Source organism: Sparus aurata, chromosome 16 (assembly GCF_900880675.1).
Source record: "Sparus aurata chromosome 16, fSpaAur1.1, whole genome shotgun sequence".
NCBI classification, from domain to species: Eukaryota; Metazoa; Chordata; class Actinopteri; order Spariformes; family Sparidae; genus Sparus; species Sparus aurata.
In genome coordinates, this window is record NC_044202.1 from 19,830,667 (window position 1) to 19,849,756 (window position 19,090).

General features: G+C 40.2%; 1 protein-coding gene across 5 annotated transcripts in view; it reads left to right on the forward strand.

The window, feature by feature from the left end:
- Window positions 1-19,090, forward strand: part of syt14a (synaptotagmin XIVa) — a 44,429-nt gene that overhangs the window by 18,854 nt on the left and 6,485 nt on the right. For 2 of the 5 annotated variants that reach the window (XM_030443423.1, XM_030443425.1), the window contains 6 exons: window positions 2,265-2,417; window positions 4,278-4,505; window positions 12,952-13,223; window positions 13,307-13,756; window positions 14,900-15,089; window positions 15,867-15,944. In XM_030443423.1, coding sequence (XP_030299283.1) covers window positions 2,265-2,417; window positions 4,278-4,505; window positions 12,952-13,223; window positions 13,307-13,756; window positions 14,900-15,089; window positions 15,867-15,944 — 1,371 coding nt within the window. The remainder of the gene's footprint in view (window positions 1-2,264; window positions 2,418-4,277; window positions 4,506-12,951; window positions 13,224-13,306; window positions 13,757-14,899; window positions 15,090-15,866; window positions 15,945-19,090) is intronic. The other 3 variants (XM_030443424.1, XM_030443427.1, XM_030443426.1) reach the window with 3 other exon arrangements.

Below are 19,090 nucleotides of genomic sequence, written 5' to 3' on the forward strand. Positions count from 1 at the left end.
GGTTGCACTATGCAGTGTTGTATAGTGTGCAGTGTTACATTTATAAAATCCTTGGGGCATCCTTCATGTTACACTGTGAATACAAATATCCTCCACTACACAAAGAAACAGTATTTCCCATTTAATGCACCAAACATTATCTATTTTCTGATCCCCATTGTCCGAACTCACCACATGACCACAAATGATGGACATATTATTTTGTTTTGAGCTATGATTGTTGTTGAGTCAAAATAACGGAATATATGTTGAATGCCCTGTGTTCTTTCTATCCTCCTCCCTGCACGGACTTTGTTGCTCTGCAAACTAACATAACTTTTGTAATACTTAGTTTACTTACTTATTTTATTACAAACAATTTTTTTTTTCCTCACCCTGAGTACTTCTAGTGCCCATACCTTGTTAAACTAAACGTTTCACAACGTTAACTATGCAGCCTTACAGTATGTAGAAATAAGCAGTTTGTACGATTGGTGCCCCGAGATTTTCTGCAACATGGGGTCTGTAACAATTTGTCAGATTTAGTGTAGTTGCTAGATAACAACAAAACTCATGACACCATAACAATGTTTTGCGTTGAAAACTTGTATCTTGAACTAAACCTGCATGTAACGCTGTGATCCTACCCTCTCACTGAAGTTTCATAGTGCAGAAACAGGTGATGGGGGGAGGGAAACGCTGAGACAGAGGCACCATTAACCCTATTAAGAGACATTGTACCAACATTTTTCTGAAACTGGTATTCTAACGTAAAAAACAGTTTCATAGGGTTGCTTTAAATTTCTCATAACGCGTTGTTGGCAACTGAAATACTTTGTTATTTTTGAGTCATTCACAAACACATAAACATCCAACAAGTATTTGCAATGAGTCACACTCAACAATAGCGGCTTTGGTAATGGCTCGGCGGAAGCCGTTTACTGCCACTGCACAAAATGGTTATTGCCTCATAGCTTTTAGTAGTGTCTGAAAAGCATGGATGCAGCCACCACCAACCAAAATTGTGGAGGATCCCTAATCTGATTTCTCAAATGTGTCGCTACTTGCTGAACAATAAATTGCACACACACACACAGCCACACACAAATACACACCGGCGATAGCTTGTGAGCTTTTGTAGAGGTCAGTGAGGTGAAAGTGTTTTTTTTCAGTTTAAAAATGTTACATTTAATAGTTACAAGCTGTTGAGGATGACAACATTAAGCCCAAATGATTGCTCTGATGTCACAAGGGTTGATGTATTACCAGAAACGCTATGTTTTAATAGCTCAGACGAGAAGTCTCCTCTGTGGCCCCCCCTGGTGATGAATGGCATGGCACCTCCATGAAGGTCATATGTGTGGTGGAAGGTCTTGCAGCTGGCTTTCATCTGTCCACTGCACGTCAGGGTTGTTTTAAACAACAGGACTCGCACTGGGTTTACAAACCCTGTCTGCATAGATAACGATGTTTTGTTCCAAACCAGATCTACTGATGACCCAGTGTTGCTTTAATGACAACTGACTTGCCTGTGTGTCTGGTGTCTGGAGTGACGTTGCACCTGAACCTGTTGCTATGGCAACGAACCAGTTGCGTCGCTCTCCTCCGTTTGTCTTACATCTCTCCTGGCGCCTTTCAATCCACCTGCCTCTGTCTCTCTCATCTGCCCTGATGTTTGTACAAAGTACATGATAGGGGTTTTATTTATGTTACACCTTAGGAAAAGCAGATCAATACGCTTGGAATACTCTCATATTAAAGTTGCATTTGATTTTGCACATTTATCATGCTGTTTATGTTCATGTTTATTTATCATGTTATTTATAACACTTTTGGATTAAAACGGATTTTTGGATTAAAACGGCTAGACCTCTGTTTCATATGTTGTTGAGGTACTTACGTTATCTCAAATGTTTCCAACACTGTTCAAACGGAGACAAGTCCCTAATTTTACACAAGGTAACACTGCCATTCATTTGGTCGCCTGCTGCTTTAACCCCTGGGAGTGAGTCAGACAGTGAGGAAGGAGGTTGGCTAACAAGACTAACTCGTGGCAACAAAGTGAAAAATAAAATACCAAACTCTTGTTCTGTCTAGTGACAGTGATAGTAGAAACATCATTTTTGTTCACTGAAAGCATCGGGGTTTACCAGCAGTGTGTTTTAGTTTTGAGAACTACAATCAGTAGCAATACCATTAGCATTAGGTTGAGGCTGAATTTTTGATAATACATTGCAGATATTCAAAAATGCCAAATAACTTTACCTTGAATTTTTGTGTCTCAGTCTCTCCAGAGGTGCTGGGGTTTCTGACAGCCATCGGACTCTTCATCATCCTCATGACCCTCCTGTTCTGGTACCTCAACAACAAGTTGGCACTAGAGAACCCAGGGAGCCTTCAGTGCCTTGATGACTTCAGGAAAAAAACAGAGCTTCAAGGTGAGCTGCATTTACACAGCCATGCTTTTACAGTAGGCACTTTTACCACACACCGTACACTTTGGTTTAAACTGTTCTCAGGAGATAAAATGTTTCTAACCAACCAACCAAAAGACATTTAAAGACAAACAACAGATATTTTACACTTGGAGACAGATCAGTAGCTCTACACTGACCCTTCTTTCCACATAATTTTCCTCTCAGTAATCACTTGTGTTGTTCGGCTACTCTGTAAAATTATGGACCCATGCCACCAACTGCAACGTGAGGCATGGGGACATTGGTGCTGGCCTTTCTCAACCTATGAGGGGATTACTGTTGTTGACAGATGTAGCCCTGTTTACTTGTCATCCGTCCTCAGGGCCTCAGAAGTTTAAAAGGTTGGCGGCCCCAGGGAGCCCCCACAGGGAGTTGACTCTGCCCTGGGAAGCCACCTGGTAAACATTCTGTTAAAAACAAAGAGAGGCAGCGTGAAGTGGTGTGGTGATTTTTGCACCGTGCTTATTTTAATGGCAACATGGGACAATAATGCCTTTTTTTAATATAATTACAAAGCAATCTAGTGAGAAGAGATTTTTCAACTGTTCCAAAACTGCTATATTATGGAATTAATGTTTGGAAATGGTTCAGTCTGTATGGTAAATGTGACTGTGGAGCTCCAGCTGGAGTCATTTTAAAGCTCTGCTGCCCCCTTTTGGATCAAATGTGAAGCTACAACTTTCTGTTTCAGTGACTGGTCGATTTCAAAGATAGGATGTTGTATCCACTGTTTATTGACAAAGCGTATTGACAAGTGGGTTATATTCAATTCATATATAAGAATATGATGACCAACTTTTGTTTTAATTGTTCTGTTTTATTTTCCCCTCATGTATCTATGTATGAACATTCGAAATCTCTCTGAGTAGCAGTCCAACTCAAAAAAAGTCATACATCAGTAAAAGTAAATATACATGAATGAAAATATTTATTTGATAAAGGGAATAAAAGTCACCCATTTATTTTGCATCTTAAATCAAATGTGTTTAAGTATCAAAAGAAAATATAATATGATATGATTAAGTATAGCACTTAAGTAAATAAACTTAAATAGATTACAAAAAATTCCCCCCTCTTGATAGCCTCAAAAATTTCTAAAGAGACACAAAGATATCAGTTCTCTATTGGACAGCACTACATGTACCTAAAGAATTGGTATCCACAACTCATTACCAATACTGCTAATACTATAAATATATTCCTGTTGCATAATAAGGCACTTTGTTGCATAATGTGTCTGATCACGGACAGAACTCCATGGCAACGATGCAAAAACCTTCAAGATTCTGTGACACGACTGTATCTAGCTGCTGCATAAAGCTCACAGATGCTTTACCTAACAGTAACAACTCTTATCTGTCTGCTTTCCCTCTGTGACTTTTTCCCCTTTTCCTGTGTAGTTCAGATTTTTCTCTGTTTTCTGGTTGTTGTGTGCAAATACCTAGGACTTAATGGATTTCATTTTATGATATATGGTACATTTATGGTGATGCACTGAATAATATACGTTCTGAAAGTTGACTAAATGACTATCATTTTGACCCCCTAAAAATGTCACCTCAGAACAGAGATGTCTCTTATCATTCTGTCATTCTGTCGACTTGAGCTTAGCTGACACATTTATAGACAAGTCTGGTGAACTTTATTTCCTGAGAACTGTTCTGGCACTGGCATTGTACCAGAAATCCATTTGCCTTTTACAAAACGATTCAGCATTATTCCTGTGCAATGCAGGATTAGGGCCAGCAGAGGCTGCCAGTCTGCCTGACCTTTTACATCTCAGCCTGTCCACCACTAACCATCTTCCTTTACCCTGAACAGACAAGCCCTACGCTGACGCCGACCTGCAGGGCTCATCGTCAGACAGTGAGGATGAACTGATGGGTCAGTACCAGGAAGCAGTCAGCCGCTCCCAAGGCCTCCGGGGAGGAGCCAAGGCAGCCACAAATACGAAACTTGCAGGAGGTTTCAGCTGGGAGAGCCGGCAAAAGTACAGCCCTCTGACTGCTGACTATGAGGGCTACAGCAGTGAAGCCTCGGCTGATGATGGTAGGATCTGTTTCTGTGAAACCAGAGTTCTTCTCTGTTGATATTCATTTGTCGACGGTGCAGTAGCAGCATTTTTCTGTGCTTCAAGGCCATTGCATAATCACTTTGATACTTTGGTTACTTTTCCAAGAACATCGACAAAGGATGCCTCAACTGTACAATGAGAAGTTTCACTAGTTTAATAGCGATACTCCCCCCCCCCCCCTTATCATTGCAGTAGGCTTGAATAGAAATGCACAGACTCCTCCAGTCCAACAAACACGAATACACCGCACACACTGACACACACTGTCAGTTAATCCAGAGAGGTGATCAAAGCGAAGCTCCCGTTCAGCACACTCTCCGTGGGAGGGTTGTGAAACAGTCAACTGTCTGCATAATTTGCAGTGCCTCACACTTTTCTTTTTTTTTATGCATCTCTGTTTCACATCTGCCAGACTCTCCATCACAAGGCGCTTACCACGGTGGATGGAAGGCAGGCAGGGTATTTTTTCGCTTCAACGTAGACCAAGTCACAGGAGAACACCAGCATTGACCTATTTGGATCAGTCTGTTATTCATCTGTCACAACACTTCACTAAAGTGGGTGCTGCTGATTTATCTGATATCATAAAAGCGGCGTACACACTTCATCTGAACCCTGAACGTGAATCAATCATGAAGGTTGTGAAACAACTTAACTATGACCTCATGTGCTGGCTTGTAGTTTGTTGTATTGGAATCAATGAACTCATGTGGGATGGTGCTAAAATGAATGAGAGGCTGAAAAGATAGATGCATTATTTAAATCGATTATAGCCTAGCGTAGCATAAACATATAGCCTGGCTCAGTCTAAAGGTAATAATATTGGTCCTATTTTTTGGTCTTATTATTTATTATTGGTCTTATTTCTATCTTATTTGTTTAATGTGTACAACAATCAAAGCCTGTTTCCAGTATTTCTGAATCTGAATCTGCTTGTGTACGACATCCTCAGACATAAATTAGCTGCGTTTGCATCTGACAGTGTCTCTGAAAGACAAAACATTTCTAGTCGTCGCCAAGGTCCCCAATCAGTGAATCATTTCTGAACTAGTTTCGTGTTATATAAGACAGTGGGTTCCAAGGCTGAGTGTCTGGCACAATCTATTTAAAGCAATGTTTGAATGTGTAGCTAAGGGATAAATAGTGCATGACATGCTTCTGAATCCATTAGTAAAGAAGCAACACACTGCACAAAGTTGTTGTTATGCAAGTGCTGCAAAAACTGTACGTCTCCTTAAAACCACTATGGTCCCTGTCACCCTCAGTCTGGGCTCAGATATATGGAACCAGGAAACAAGGGCTCCTCAGTGATATGCTATTTAAAGATCTACAGATTGTTTTGGAGAAATTCCTGAAGATTTCCCTTTTTCACTTTTGTGATAAAACATGTTTTCTGTTACAGAGGATCATCTGATCAAAACTGCAGTAGCCTTATTAAATTTCTCTCTTACAGCCACAGTGATTCTTGGCTGACAGTCAAGTGGCTCCCTGTCAAGAGCGAGATCATCTCACTTATTAGTTGCTGTCCATTTACAGGAAGCATTTATTAGGATTCTGCTCCATGTTTCCTGCAAATTGTTTCTTATGTTTTGTTCAGTTATTCAGTCAGTGATTTTGCTGGTGTTAACATGTAAATGTATAGTGACATGAAATGTTTCTTTTAATTACCAGGCTTTCAATACAACATGTAGTAGCTTTACTGCAGTACATCCTCAAATTAGTTATTTTATTAGTTAAATTAGTTAAATGAGACTTTAATTTTGAATATTGGTTCCCGACCTTTTATAACAAAACAATAATGAATTATCTTTGCAATTGTTTTAATATTATGTATTTAAATGTCTGGAAATTGTGGATATGCCCGAAATTACTTGTTTTATTAAATCAACAGTCCAATATTTTAATTTTGGGTGACTACTAGAAGATGTTTTTCTCAGACTGACGATTACTGCAAGATCCCACCAGCTCTAATCACCCTCTGTCTGAATGCTCTGTTAGAGTGCAGAACATGCAGCAATACCAGCCCTTCTCACACAGAGACTCCGCATTACCCCAGCAACAAAGGCTCGCCAATTCTCCGCCTTTGTATGTTCACACAAAACTAAGCAGATCGGGCGTAAAGCCGCACCAATGTGTCAATTCATACAGCAAACCGGCACAGCGTATCCAAAAGAGGCGTGACGGTACAGATCGTGACATTGACATCTGTGTGGTTCCCCCCCCCGGTGTCCAACTGTTAGTCCTAACATATACCCGCTGACTGTTTATAATCATATGGATGCTTGTGATTGAAATCCTGACCCAGACGCTGTCTGACTCCCTTTAGCCGTGGTGTTTTTTTCAAGACAGTAACTACAACAACACAATAGTGGAAGGAAAAAAACACATGGTGAGTTCAGCCAGGGACAGACGCTGTTTTTTCGGGCAGAAATGTGACAAAGACACTAACAGTTACCACATTACTGTAGTTAGGTCTGTAACGTGGCTTTGCGAGTAATTTCTCTTTTATTTGATTAGTGAAGGATCTGTTTAGCTGTCAGACTGTGAACACCATCAGATAGACACGCCCCAAACCAGCACCTCTGGCCTCTCTATTCACACAGATGCTGTCCCGCTCTGCTGCGGCTCTGATGCTGCTTCCTGAGGCGCATCAGAGTGCTTTTTGCTTTTTTAATAGACCTCCAAAATTGATAGGATGCGTTTGGTAGATGGGTGTGGAGAGTAGGGCATGTCATATGTATTTCAGTGCAGCTCGAGTTGCTTTAATTAGCTCACAGGCGTCACTCCATTGGTGACATCACAATATTTGGGAAGTCCTGAAGCGTTTTGATAATTTCACAGTATTTATATGCCATGCTTTTCTCTCTTTTACCAAATGCATAACTTTGTGTAGCAGAAGCATGATTTTTGCTATCTTTTTCTTCTTGGGTCCCCTCAAATTTATCCTGCGGGACATTGTGATCCATTGTCGATATCCTGTACATCACCATGTGTCATGGGGGTCACGAATAACAGGAAATGTGCTGTATTTCTTCCTGGAACAACTGCTTTAGTGTTTCCATCACTGTGCGGTCACCACTATTCCACTGAAGGCTGATGGTGCTCACTTTTCATGGGTATGTCCGTCTCAAACCATGTAATCAGAAGTGCTTACATACATACACGAGTCCGACATGCTGGGCACTATAGGGCAGCTCAGAGTCAAGTATTACCTGCCGACAGTAGACACTAACTACAACTACACACATCATGTAAATGGGGAGTTCTCGTCACTTAAGAATGAGAGAAACTGTAACAAACTTAATTTCCAGTACTTTTGGAGGTCGCCTCTGTTCAGTTTTTTAGTAACCATCCTGTAACCATTCACATGTCAAATGTTGAGCATAAGTGGCATTTAACTCGGCTGTCTCAGCTGACCACATTGCATATTTGCTGCCATTGATCCTGAACCACTCAAGCACTCATTCTATCAAACATAAAATACTAAATGTAATCACCCAAGAAATCATTAAACTATAGTCTTTAAGTCTTTTGGGAAAATACTGTATGTGTATAGTGACTAGACAGCCATACTAACTTTTCATCAAATTCAAAGAAGCAGTCACACTGGCTTGATTTCCATTGGCGTGTGTTCCTTGTGATAGAGAGTGGCAGAGATTTGAGTCGTGTGCCTGGCAGCAATGATTTGAAATTCACTTGGTTTACTTATATGACAACATATTAGCAATGGTGTTTAGCAATCTTGCGTTTATTTTTGTGTGATGTTGTGTGATTCAAATACCTATATACCTCTATTGTATAGAAAAGTCAAGGGTGGATGTCTTTCCCTTGAAGAAAACATATCCATTGAGGGAGTTTCAGGTTTGCAGTGTCTATCTAACAGTAACTCTCCTTGATTCATCAGATTATGTAACCAGTTTACTCGTAATCCACAAAACACTAATCTGGTCTGTAGCCAGGAGAGGAAGTGCAGTGATAACTTTGTCCATCCATGGTTGCACTTTGGTCAAAAGCACTAGATGTTCATTATTTCCATTCCTGCGGTAAGGCTTTGATGGTTGTGGTTTTCTCAGCAAGCCATTGTGGATTAGCAGTGATCTCACACCAGTCCTGACATCCGGTCACCGCTTCTCTCTAAAACAGAAACTTACTATTAGAAATTTAGACAGCAGTAGTTTCCATGATATAGCTGAGAGAGTACTTGATTTCATTAATTTCTAACAAGTCATGGTAAAAGTTCTGAGGCGTCTGTGTTGTTTTCTCTCGACTCCCACCGCTGCCTGTGTTTGTCTGAGAGTATGAAGAGCTTTATCCTCAGGACATATGTATTATACATGAGGAGGATTGTGCAGAGGCTGCAGAATCAGGCAGAGCTGGGTGCCCTGGTGGCTCTGCACAGCAATCCCAAAAATAGGAAGTTGGCAGCATGAACAAAATAATTGGAGGTTTGTCTGGACCGACTTTCTCCTCTCTGAGGTTAGCATGCTGTCACGACTGCTTGACCAGAGGGTGTTGTGAGACAACACATCACAGTACTGTTTTTTAAAGGAATTCTTTAATAAAGTTCATAAAAGTAAATGCTTGTAGTCAATGTAGAATTCAAGCCTTATTTTCATTATAATGAGTTGTTGAAGACAGTTCTCAGTAATCCAGGTCATGGTGATTATGAGTGCTGTATTGTAGACAACTGAAAATGTTTCAGTTTCTTGAAGACATTTGACCTTTCATCAGAAAAGATACTGGTAGTAGATCTCATCACAGCATCAGGAAGAGTCAGCCATCAGGAACAACACGTTGGCAGACGATGATATTACTTATCACCGACCTACAATGCAGTACTGAGTTCCCTCCCCAGACAGCTTAACAACCATTCACACCTGAGCTCACCTAGCCCTAGCAAAGCACATGAAGGCTGGTTGGTTCAGGGACCCACAAGTGGCCCTAACAACTCTGACACTCAGAGCCCATGTGTCCTTTAACGACTCCGCAAGGACACTCCCACACAGAGTTTAACAGCCTGCAACTCCTCTCCAGTTAGTTAGAACGGAAGAAGGGTCCAATTGTCTACAATATAGCACTTAGAATGATAATGAGGTGTTACCTTTGATGAAAGAAGCTGCACTGTAGACTGCTGCCATACCACTAGACTACAAATCAGCTTCTTTCCATATTTCTTTTACTTTGTATTTTATTTTTTATTCTACTTATGTAGCATAAAGGGACTTGAACGTGGGACTTGTTCAACATGCCTAGTGTTGTAAATGAACATATCACTACCTGTGGTTGTGGGCGAGGCGCAGAGCGACTGAACAGCACCATGAAAAAGTTTTAGATGAAAAGTTAGACGTTTGTGGAACTTGGACATTTTTATTTTTTTTCTCTGCATGCCATAAATATGAAGTTAATCAAGGTGATACAAGTGCGAGGCAGTAATTCTACCTCAAAAACAAATTATTATCACTATGCAAGGTTTGTAAAATTCTCACTATTTTTAAGAAATAAGCTTTTAAGCTTTCTTTCTTTGATGGTAGGAATACCAATGTCATGTTTATAAGCTATCCAGGATGTTAACCTTGCGTAGAAAAGGAATGAAAATGGAGACACAGCAAGCCTGGCTCTTTCTGAAGTTAAGCAGGGTGCTTCCCAACACCTTCTAAAGCTCTCTAAATAACACACTGGGTCTTGTTTGTTAAATTCAGACAAAAACTTGTGTGTAAAAACTACAAGTCACTGCTCCTGGCCAAGTAATAGTCTGGCACATCCCTCCCTAAAAAAAAACAGCTGTTTTGTTTGTTTGTTTGTGTTGCCTTGTTTGTCACCTTGGATTTTGTTACCTTTTGACAGAGCCTGGCCTCGATTTTCTTGCTGTCTCCATTTGTTTTAACTGTAGGCTACATAAAAATAAATGTAATACAGTTAGGAGTTATGTGTATAGGCGAACAACAGCCAGGTGCAGCTCAGAGTCCTGTTGTCATAGTGAGAACATAGTTACACAGATTAAAATGGCCTCAGTTAAGGGTAAAACCTGTACTGACCACATTATGGAGCTTGTGGAATGGACAACCTGTTGCTGGTGGTGTTGGCATTATTTAATGAGCTTTAAAGAATTCTACTTGGTGCATTTTTCTTGCTTTTGGGGCGGCCAGGCTTGCTGTTTGCCCCTGCTACTCGTCTTTATGCTAAGCTAAGCTAAGCTAACTACTTCCTGATTCCAGCTCCGCACTGAATGCATAGCAATGACAGTGACATCAATCTGTCTGATCTTATTTTCAGAGAGAAGTGAACATATTTTTTTCTCAAGGTTGAATTATTTCTTAAAGAAATGATGCTAACTGATGAACAAAGGAGCTATATGTGTGAAGTGCGTGCTTTTCAGGTGCTTGGAGGCACACACTACAGTAAAAGCTAAAAGCTCAGTCCAGCATCTGGTTAAATCAATTTCTCACAGCATTTATTTAGTCATGTATAGGTCATTTAAAACTATTAACCCTACTGAATCTCTTCTCATTATCTTTGTTGTGACCTATTAACCATTTGAATCTACCTCAGTTATATGTTACTTTTTTTTAATAAGGAAGACATTTGTTAACTTGACTGTCTTGTAAACGTATTAGATGGGCAAGAGGTCACATGTGTTTCCCATCCTTGTGGTCGTGGGAAGGACAATAAAGTTCTGCTTCACTCACCTAAAATAGTTTCACAGTCAAGATTCCCAATGCACAAACTGTTTCTGCACTAACAGAGGTACAATAAGGCAAAACAAGGCATCTGCCTATACAGAGGGGATGAAACTCTGTGAAGGAAAGCTGGGTTAGATAAGAGGAGGAATGGTAACCATCCCAATTAACGGGCTGGAGAAAAGAGTAGTGCTTTTACACTGCAGCTGCCATCAAATCAGCCGCCCCCGGCTCAGCAGGAAAAAAGCTGCTCAAAATGGATTTGCTCCTTTTATCAAGCCCTCCATGACACTTAGTTAAGACTCCTTTGCCTCCATCCTGCCACTGTTATGTGCCACTTTGAGGTTGTGTTTCACTGACATTATTAAGAGTGAAAGTTTGAAGAACTCGGGAGAAAGCTGGAATTACGTCATCACAGTGCTTGCTTTTTTTTCAAAAGTTAGGAGACAGAATAAGAAGATTTTTTTTCCCCAAGTTATTTTAATCTTCATCATTTTTTTCTTTCCCTCTGTTTTCTTTGCAAGAAAGCAGAGTTTAAAGCTTCACCAGTGTCCCTTTGGGAATATTAGCATCAGCTGCTCAATTTTTGTGAATCCAACTTGGACAAGGGACGCAGTTTTGAGAATGCGGCTGACAACACTATTCGAGGTTCTTTCTTTAAGTGTTATGGAGACTCTCAGTATAGCCTCATTCTTTGCCTTCCAGGCATGTGAATCATTTATAAAGGTGAGCGGCATAACATCTGTTGGTAAGAAGTATTGAAATCAGTCCTTTAATGGTGCATATCAGATTTTTTAATAAGGCTGTGTATGCAAAAGATTCCCCCACAGAGCACATAGTGGTCATTGGGATTAACAGAAGTTTAATTTCTCAGAGTGAAAATGAATTCTTTGATAAATATATCTAAATCAGTGATCAAGAATTTCATGAACGATATATATTATGCCAGGAAAGATGAACCAGAATCCTACTTTAGCATTGAGGTCCAGCTACAGAATAAACATTAGTCTCATTTAGAGCCTTAGTAAATTGAAGGCCAGACAGGACCACATATGTAGTAATGACCATGTAATCCTTTTGTAATGAGTCCTTCACTGTCACTAAATTCAGCATTTGCTGTGTTGGAAACACTTTTCGATCTACTCTTGAGTACGGCAAACCAGGCATTCTCATGTTGTAATTTGTTGAACTACATTATTAGGAAGCACGGACAGTTTTCTGCATGCGCTAGACAGAGTTTTTTTTTTCTTCTGTTCCTCCAACCATCACTACTTAAAATCCTTACTGCCAGCATTTTCCATGGTAACAGGACGTGTATCCTCTTTGGTACAGCAATTGGTACGGTGTATCATTAATTCATGAAGATCTAGGTCACTAACGCCATTATTATTGCTGAGCCCCTCTAGCTATTGCTTCTAAAGCCTTGAACGTGCTGCCTGTATATCAATTAATATGATACTTTGTTACTTATGTTTGTTACTTATGCCGAGCACAGGAAGTATCAACCATAATTATGTCCCCAGTAACCTCCCAGTTGGTCTCCCCAGGACGCTCATTGATAGGCTTCATTCTCTGTGAGCTGTGAAAAGTGTTAACCTTCAACCAACCAATGGATTAACCATCATTGCCACTGCGAGAGCACTGCTGTTGGCAGTTAGGCAAAGTAAACTTTCTTACTCATGGTTCAACAAAAAATCTAAATAAATATCTTCATTGTTGTTATCCTTTACTCTCTTTCGACCAGCCAACTGCATCCAGAGGATGAGACGAACTCCACCATTGGATGAGCTTCAGCCACCTCCTTATCAGGATGAGAATGGCTCTCCAAGGATGTCCTGTACACTGTCAGACCTGGGAGACGCCAAGTGTGATCTATCCAACACCAGTGGCAGTCCCCATCTATCCTTTGGCAAATGTCCCAGTGAGGGCAGCGACGGCCACGAGACTGGGAGTTACTTCAACAAGGGTTACGAGGAGGATGTACCCAGTGACAGTACAGCTGTCCTCAGCCCAGAGGTAAATACCAGTGATAGAAGATATGACTGGAAATACACATCAAGGTGTTTGTTGTACATTTAAGATGTCATTGTTTTTTTTAGGACATGTCAGCGGGAGGATCAGCAGCTCAGCTCCCTAAAGGTTATGAACCAGACCCTCTTGCAAAATATGGTACTCTCGACGTGGTGTTTGACTTTGACTCAGAGGACCAGCAGCTAGCAGTTACCATCATGGCAGTAACAGACCTCCCTGCCGTAAAACGCACCGGCAACATCTCCTGGCAGGTCCACCTTGTGTTGCTGCCCACCAAGAAGCAGAGGGCAAAAACAGGAATCCAGAGAGGCCCATGCCCAATCTTCACAGAGACCTTCCGCTTCAGCCACGTGGAGTCAGAGATGATCAGCAATTACGCCATCCGATTCCGCCTTTACAGTATGCGGAGGATGAAGAAGGAGAAGGTGCTCGGGGAAAAGGTGTTCTACCTCACCAAGCTCAACCTTCAGGGCAAAATGTCTGTGCCGGTCATATTAGATGCATGCTGTGCTCTCCCGGTAAGTGGGATCAAAGCAGGTGTTGGCTTTCAAGCACTCTCATAACATCTCACTGATTGCTGCTCTGCGGTGATTGATCTTTCACGTGATTGGATAACATTTTCAGAAAGAAGTTATCTTTTTCAGCTTCGGGGTGTATTGAGACCGGCTACCAGCTACTTCTATTTTTCTAGTTGGTTTAATGTGTCTTAACTATCAATTCACTTGAGTTGGTTCGTTTTCCTTTAGCATTTAAAATCTTACAACAATTTAGAATAAAAAACAGCCTAAAAAGTAGCTAAGCAGTTAAGGCAAATCTTAAACCATGGTCACATTCAACAAGAAATGGGGTTATTTGAATTTTAGTGTTACTCAAAAACAGTGTTTTGGCAAAACAGCAACATATGGTGGGAGAAATAAGCCAAATTTTTTCAGCCTCTCCAAAAATCTAAAACACGATCAAAAGTGTAAGGAATAGATGTATCTACTCTATAAGCTCAATCATGTCAAGCTAACCAGCTAAATGGCTCCATCGAGCTCGCCCAGTGTACCCCGTAAGCATCCCAAATTGATTTGAAAAGATGGTTTTTACACGCTTGATGTGACTTCAGCCGGGGCACCTACTGACGCATTTGGCATAAAACGGGTATAATATTTTTCAAAATAAACTTGGAACTTTGGTATTCTGGAGACTTGGATTAAATTGGACATGCTGAAAGGAGCCTTTTTATAATGAATCTATCATTTTTTCATCATTTAAAACAAGTCACAATCTACTTAGGTTGTTTAGGAAAATGCTGCAGCACTGTTGTGCTGTGAAACTACTTCTTTTTTTGTGGACTTTTGTGGAACTATATCATCTAACTAACCATTGGTGTGGGAGTAAGTAGATAATGAAAACATTTTCACTGTTGGGTGAACTAATCCTTTGGTAAAGATAAAAAGAAATAATTAGCAGGAAACTCAGTCAGTCAGCTTTTCAACAAAGTAATTGAGCTAACATTACCATAACTAGCTAGCTAACTATAGCTAATGAAATCTTTCAGATGTAAAAATTCATGGTTGCCTGCTGGAAATGAGAAGCCTTGTCGACATCGGTCTGCAATCAAGCATCCATTGTACAACAACAAATACCAGTGAACAATTTTGTGTGAAACATTTCAGGGCGGTGAATCCCAGGTCAGCCTCTCAGATATGACATGCAGTGAAAGCGCCTCATCATTCCAGTCAGTCAGTCAGACATCCACACCAGAGATCCTTGTCGGCCTGGTGTACAACGCCACCACAGGACGTCTGTCTGTGGAGATCATCAAAGGCATCCATTTCAAAAACCTGGCTGCCAACAAGCCACCCAGTAAGTACTCTAAAGCATTTTATTCTAGTCATTTTCCCAACAAGCAATGAAGAGTGTAAACAATGTTTTGACCTGTGACAGATGGGGCAAGGAAGGACAAGTTGAACCTGTGCATAAGGTTCAATGTTTAGACAGCCTTTCATGATATGCATCATGTGATTATACCAACACACTGTAATGCCTTGTAATGACCTTTACGTTTCTGTAGGTGGCGCTCACCGTGTTTGTCTTTTACAGCAAATCCCACCAATAATTTTTTCGCACCAATTTTACAATAAAACTTCAATCAAAATTGTAGTTTTAGTTAAGAAATACAGGCCACCATCTTGTATTTGTTAGCCTTTTAAATCATCTTTGAGTAAATTTTCTGAATGTTATACAACTCATTTATTCCAGTTAGACTAGTTCAAAACTGATGTCAAAGTCCCCGACCAAATATAGGCTATAAAATAGATGCTGAAACGACTGAGCCAGAGAGAAACTATGCACAGCTTCAACTTTAAAAGAGATGGTCAAATCTGTCTCAGCTGCACTTCCTGCTTTTGAGTTCTCTTGATTGATCCGTGGTTTCCCTCATTTCCTGGTCAGCCCCCTCAGTCAATTTCCAGGGATCCGAGCAGCAAGTTCAAACAAAAAGTGCCTCTTGTTGAACTTTTTGCAATGTTGTTGGCCTTCTGACCCTGTTTCTCCCTCCTTGCATCTTCTGTTATGTTTCTACCTAAATCTCTCTCACCCTACTGCCTTTTTGACATCTTGGTCCGTTGTTTCTTCTTACTGCTGTCCAACCCTTGTTGTCAGATGGACTGTTCTGTTGTCTTAAACACTTGATAGGTGGACAGGTTTATATTATCAGAGGTGAGTCGGTCCCTCCTGCAAAATGAGGTGCTATCACTGCCTTTTCATACTATCTTCATGGATTTACCTAATCAGACACAAAGCATTTTCCTTTGGTTGGCGCATGTAATTCAAATTTTATTTATTAAATGATCTCAATCATAAACATAGTTTATGAGGAATCAGAAGAAAGTGACATGATGAGAAGATCAAAACCACTTTTATATCTGTTCTGTTAACTTCAAGCTACAGACAGTAGCCTGCTTGCTTAGCGTAGCATAAAGACTAGAAAGAGCTAGAAGATACAAAAATCCCTCAATGTCACTACAGCCAGCCAAGAAATAGTGTAGCACACCCTTGTAAAGATGCAACTTTTCATTTCTACATTACAAACAATCGAGAGATAACTAAAACTTAATTCAATCTCAGTTAATAGTTATATCACTGTTTACTAACCACAAAATGCTTTATGAACCACTTATTAAGCAACTGTTAAGGTTTATAAACCTCATTAACTTTATAATGACCATCCAAATAACGTTTATAGATGAACTACACAGTATTTATTAGCCATTTTAAAGAGTATTATAAACATTGTTGCAACTCTACAATTAACAACAACTTAACAAATGGTTTATCAGGCATTTCATTGTTTGTTGACAGTGAAATAACTATAAAGTTGTATTAATAAGAATCGTACAATTTGTTAATGATGGTTATCATAAAGTGTTATTTTTATTGGTATTTAATATATATTGGTACCCCATCAGCTTTCACAGAGTGGTTGCTAGTCTTCCAGGGGTCCTTAAAAGCATTTCAACCACAAAAAATCGGCCTACACTTTCAGTTTAATAATTTGTCAGATGAAATGTAGGTGCTAATAACAAACAAAACAAATTTCATCATAAGAATGTTATGTACTGAAAACTTGTATCTTGAAGTAAACATGTATGTAACGCTGTGATCCTACTGTCTCACTGAAGTTACATACTGTACTACAAGCAGGTATTTTAAGGTAAAAAAAAAGTGACATCATGCTGCTGTTTCCAATCTTAATGCTAAGCAAAGCTGACCCTGTCCTTGATGTAACTTAGTATTTTGCAGAAAGTTCTTTCATCCTTCCAATCTAATGTTTAGCAAAAAGCAAATATGCTTTTTTCCCAAAAGTAAAATCTGTTGTAAAATTAAAATGGCTTGTTAAACATTCACAAAATTCACATTTGATTTACACACAAAAATCTACACATCTATCCATGAAGATAGCTGCCTGTTTAGACGTGTTTGTCTTTAAATGCATGCAGCCCTATAACTGTCGTCCACTGCCTATGTCTTGTGCTTGTACCCATGATGTTTGGAAGTCTATCATGTTTTCACTCAGAAATGAAAAACAGTTTCGTGCTCACTCAATCTGGTTTGCTTGGTGGCTGATGGCCAGCTTGAAGGAAATGCTGTGCGTCGCTGACTGCTGGCTTTTTTCAGACAACACACTTTGGCATGCTTCAGTTTAGTTTCACCTTTTACGACATACAGAGCACAAACAGTACTTCTGTGATAGAGACAAGCATAAATACTCATCCGAAAGACACACTGTACTGTCCCCCCATTAATTGCTGTGTTCCTTGTATTCATGAATGTCTGTAACTAATGACTAGCTGCCGGATTGTGATATTCTTTGTGCTCTCCTGAACAGCATATCCAGAAGATTACATTTAGAAAATAGTCACATCTGGTAACACTGAAAAAAATCTTTGTGCAAAATGCTTACGAAGGCCTTGATTGGCTTTGTGTGTCTCACAAAGTGGAAAGAGCGCGATGAAAGATGCAGAGCAATTTCACAGCTCCTTCTCTATCACTTCAAAACAGTACAGAGCCGACAAGTCAAGTTAATCATCAGTCGCAGCCCCTCTCATTCAGCGACAATACCAAAGAGCCATGCATCACCGCTACTGACCACTTAAGACATCCCCAGCTCGGCAGAGCCCATTCAGCAGCAGTCAAAAAAGAAATCAAGGCTATTTTTTTCACTCTGCTTTTATGTCAAAGAGAGCAACTGAATATGTGATTTGAGGCGGTGAACTAGGCGTTGGAAGGCAGCTGGCACTCGACAGCATGAAAGCCCCTGCAATTCATTCCTTATACTCCATCTTAGACAGGAACATAATACACAGCATTATTATGTAGTATGGTTGTAGATGAGGGGCGAAACACTCTCAAAGAGCCATTGTGATTGCCGGTCGTGCCGCGTTTACTTTCAGCTGGATTTGTGGCTTCAGTTTACATCATGATTCCTGCGTGGAAATGAGGAGTGAATAAGGAAAGCGTGAATGCTAAATCTCTTTATAATGGCAGTGTTTTTCGTTTTCCTATTTCCTGAATTAGTTTATTGGGAATGATTCTTTTGGAATATGCACCCACTTACAGTAGAATAGAAGGGAATCAGCCGGAGCGAATGTCACACAGACCAGGATTAGCAGAAACATAACTGCTTGAATACTGATAATGCAGTTTGGTTCTGTTTTATTATACAGATCAGCTAGATTTCTTTTTCATGCTGATACAAAACAATTTTTGCTTTGTATTAGAATTGTGAACTAGTCACAGATTAGATGTTGAGCATCCTCATTTATTTCCAGCGGACGTGCATCTCCTCTTCTCTAAATATGTGACACACGTTTTTGGACAGAGCACGTTTTGGGGCACCGCTCTGGGCTCTAAAAGCCGTGTCGTGGTTTTGTCATGACACTGACATTATGTCAAAGTCAGAGGAAATAATAGGAGCTCCTGGAGGGTTTGCCTGATGAAGAACATTAATTTTAACATCTGGTTTAGAAGAAGGTCCTCATCCTGTAAACACACACAGAATTATTTCTAACTTTTTCTAGTCCGTTTAATCTTCAACACTATCCCCTTCTTGAGGTTAGACATGCACTAGTTGCATAGCAACGAGACCGAAGTAATGGTCCTTGCACCCTTTGAGTTCTCACTCTCTGATATCAGGAATACTCACAGCTGTGTTTGATCAGGAGAAAACCACATCCTGTAGTCATGATCTTATACATCAACTGCAGTGATATTATAACAATTACAACAATGACAAAATGCTGTGTGGGGAGAATGTGCTGCAGATGAAGTACAGCTGCAGCAGGTTGTGAGGCTTCAATTCAAAG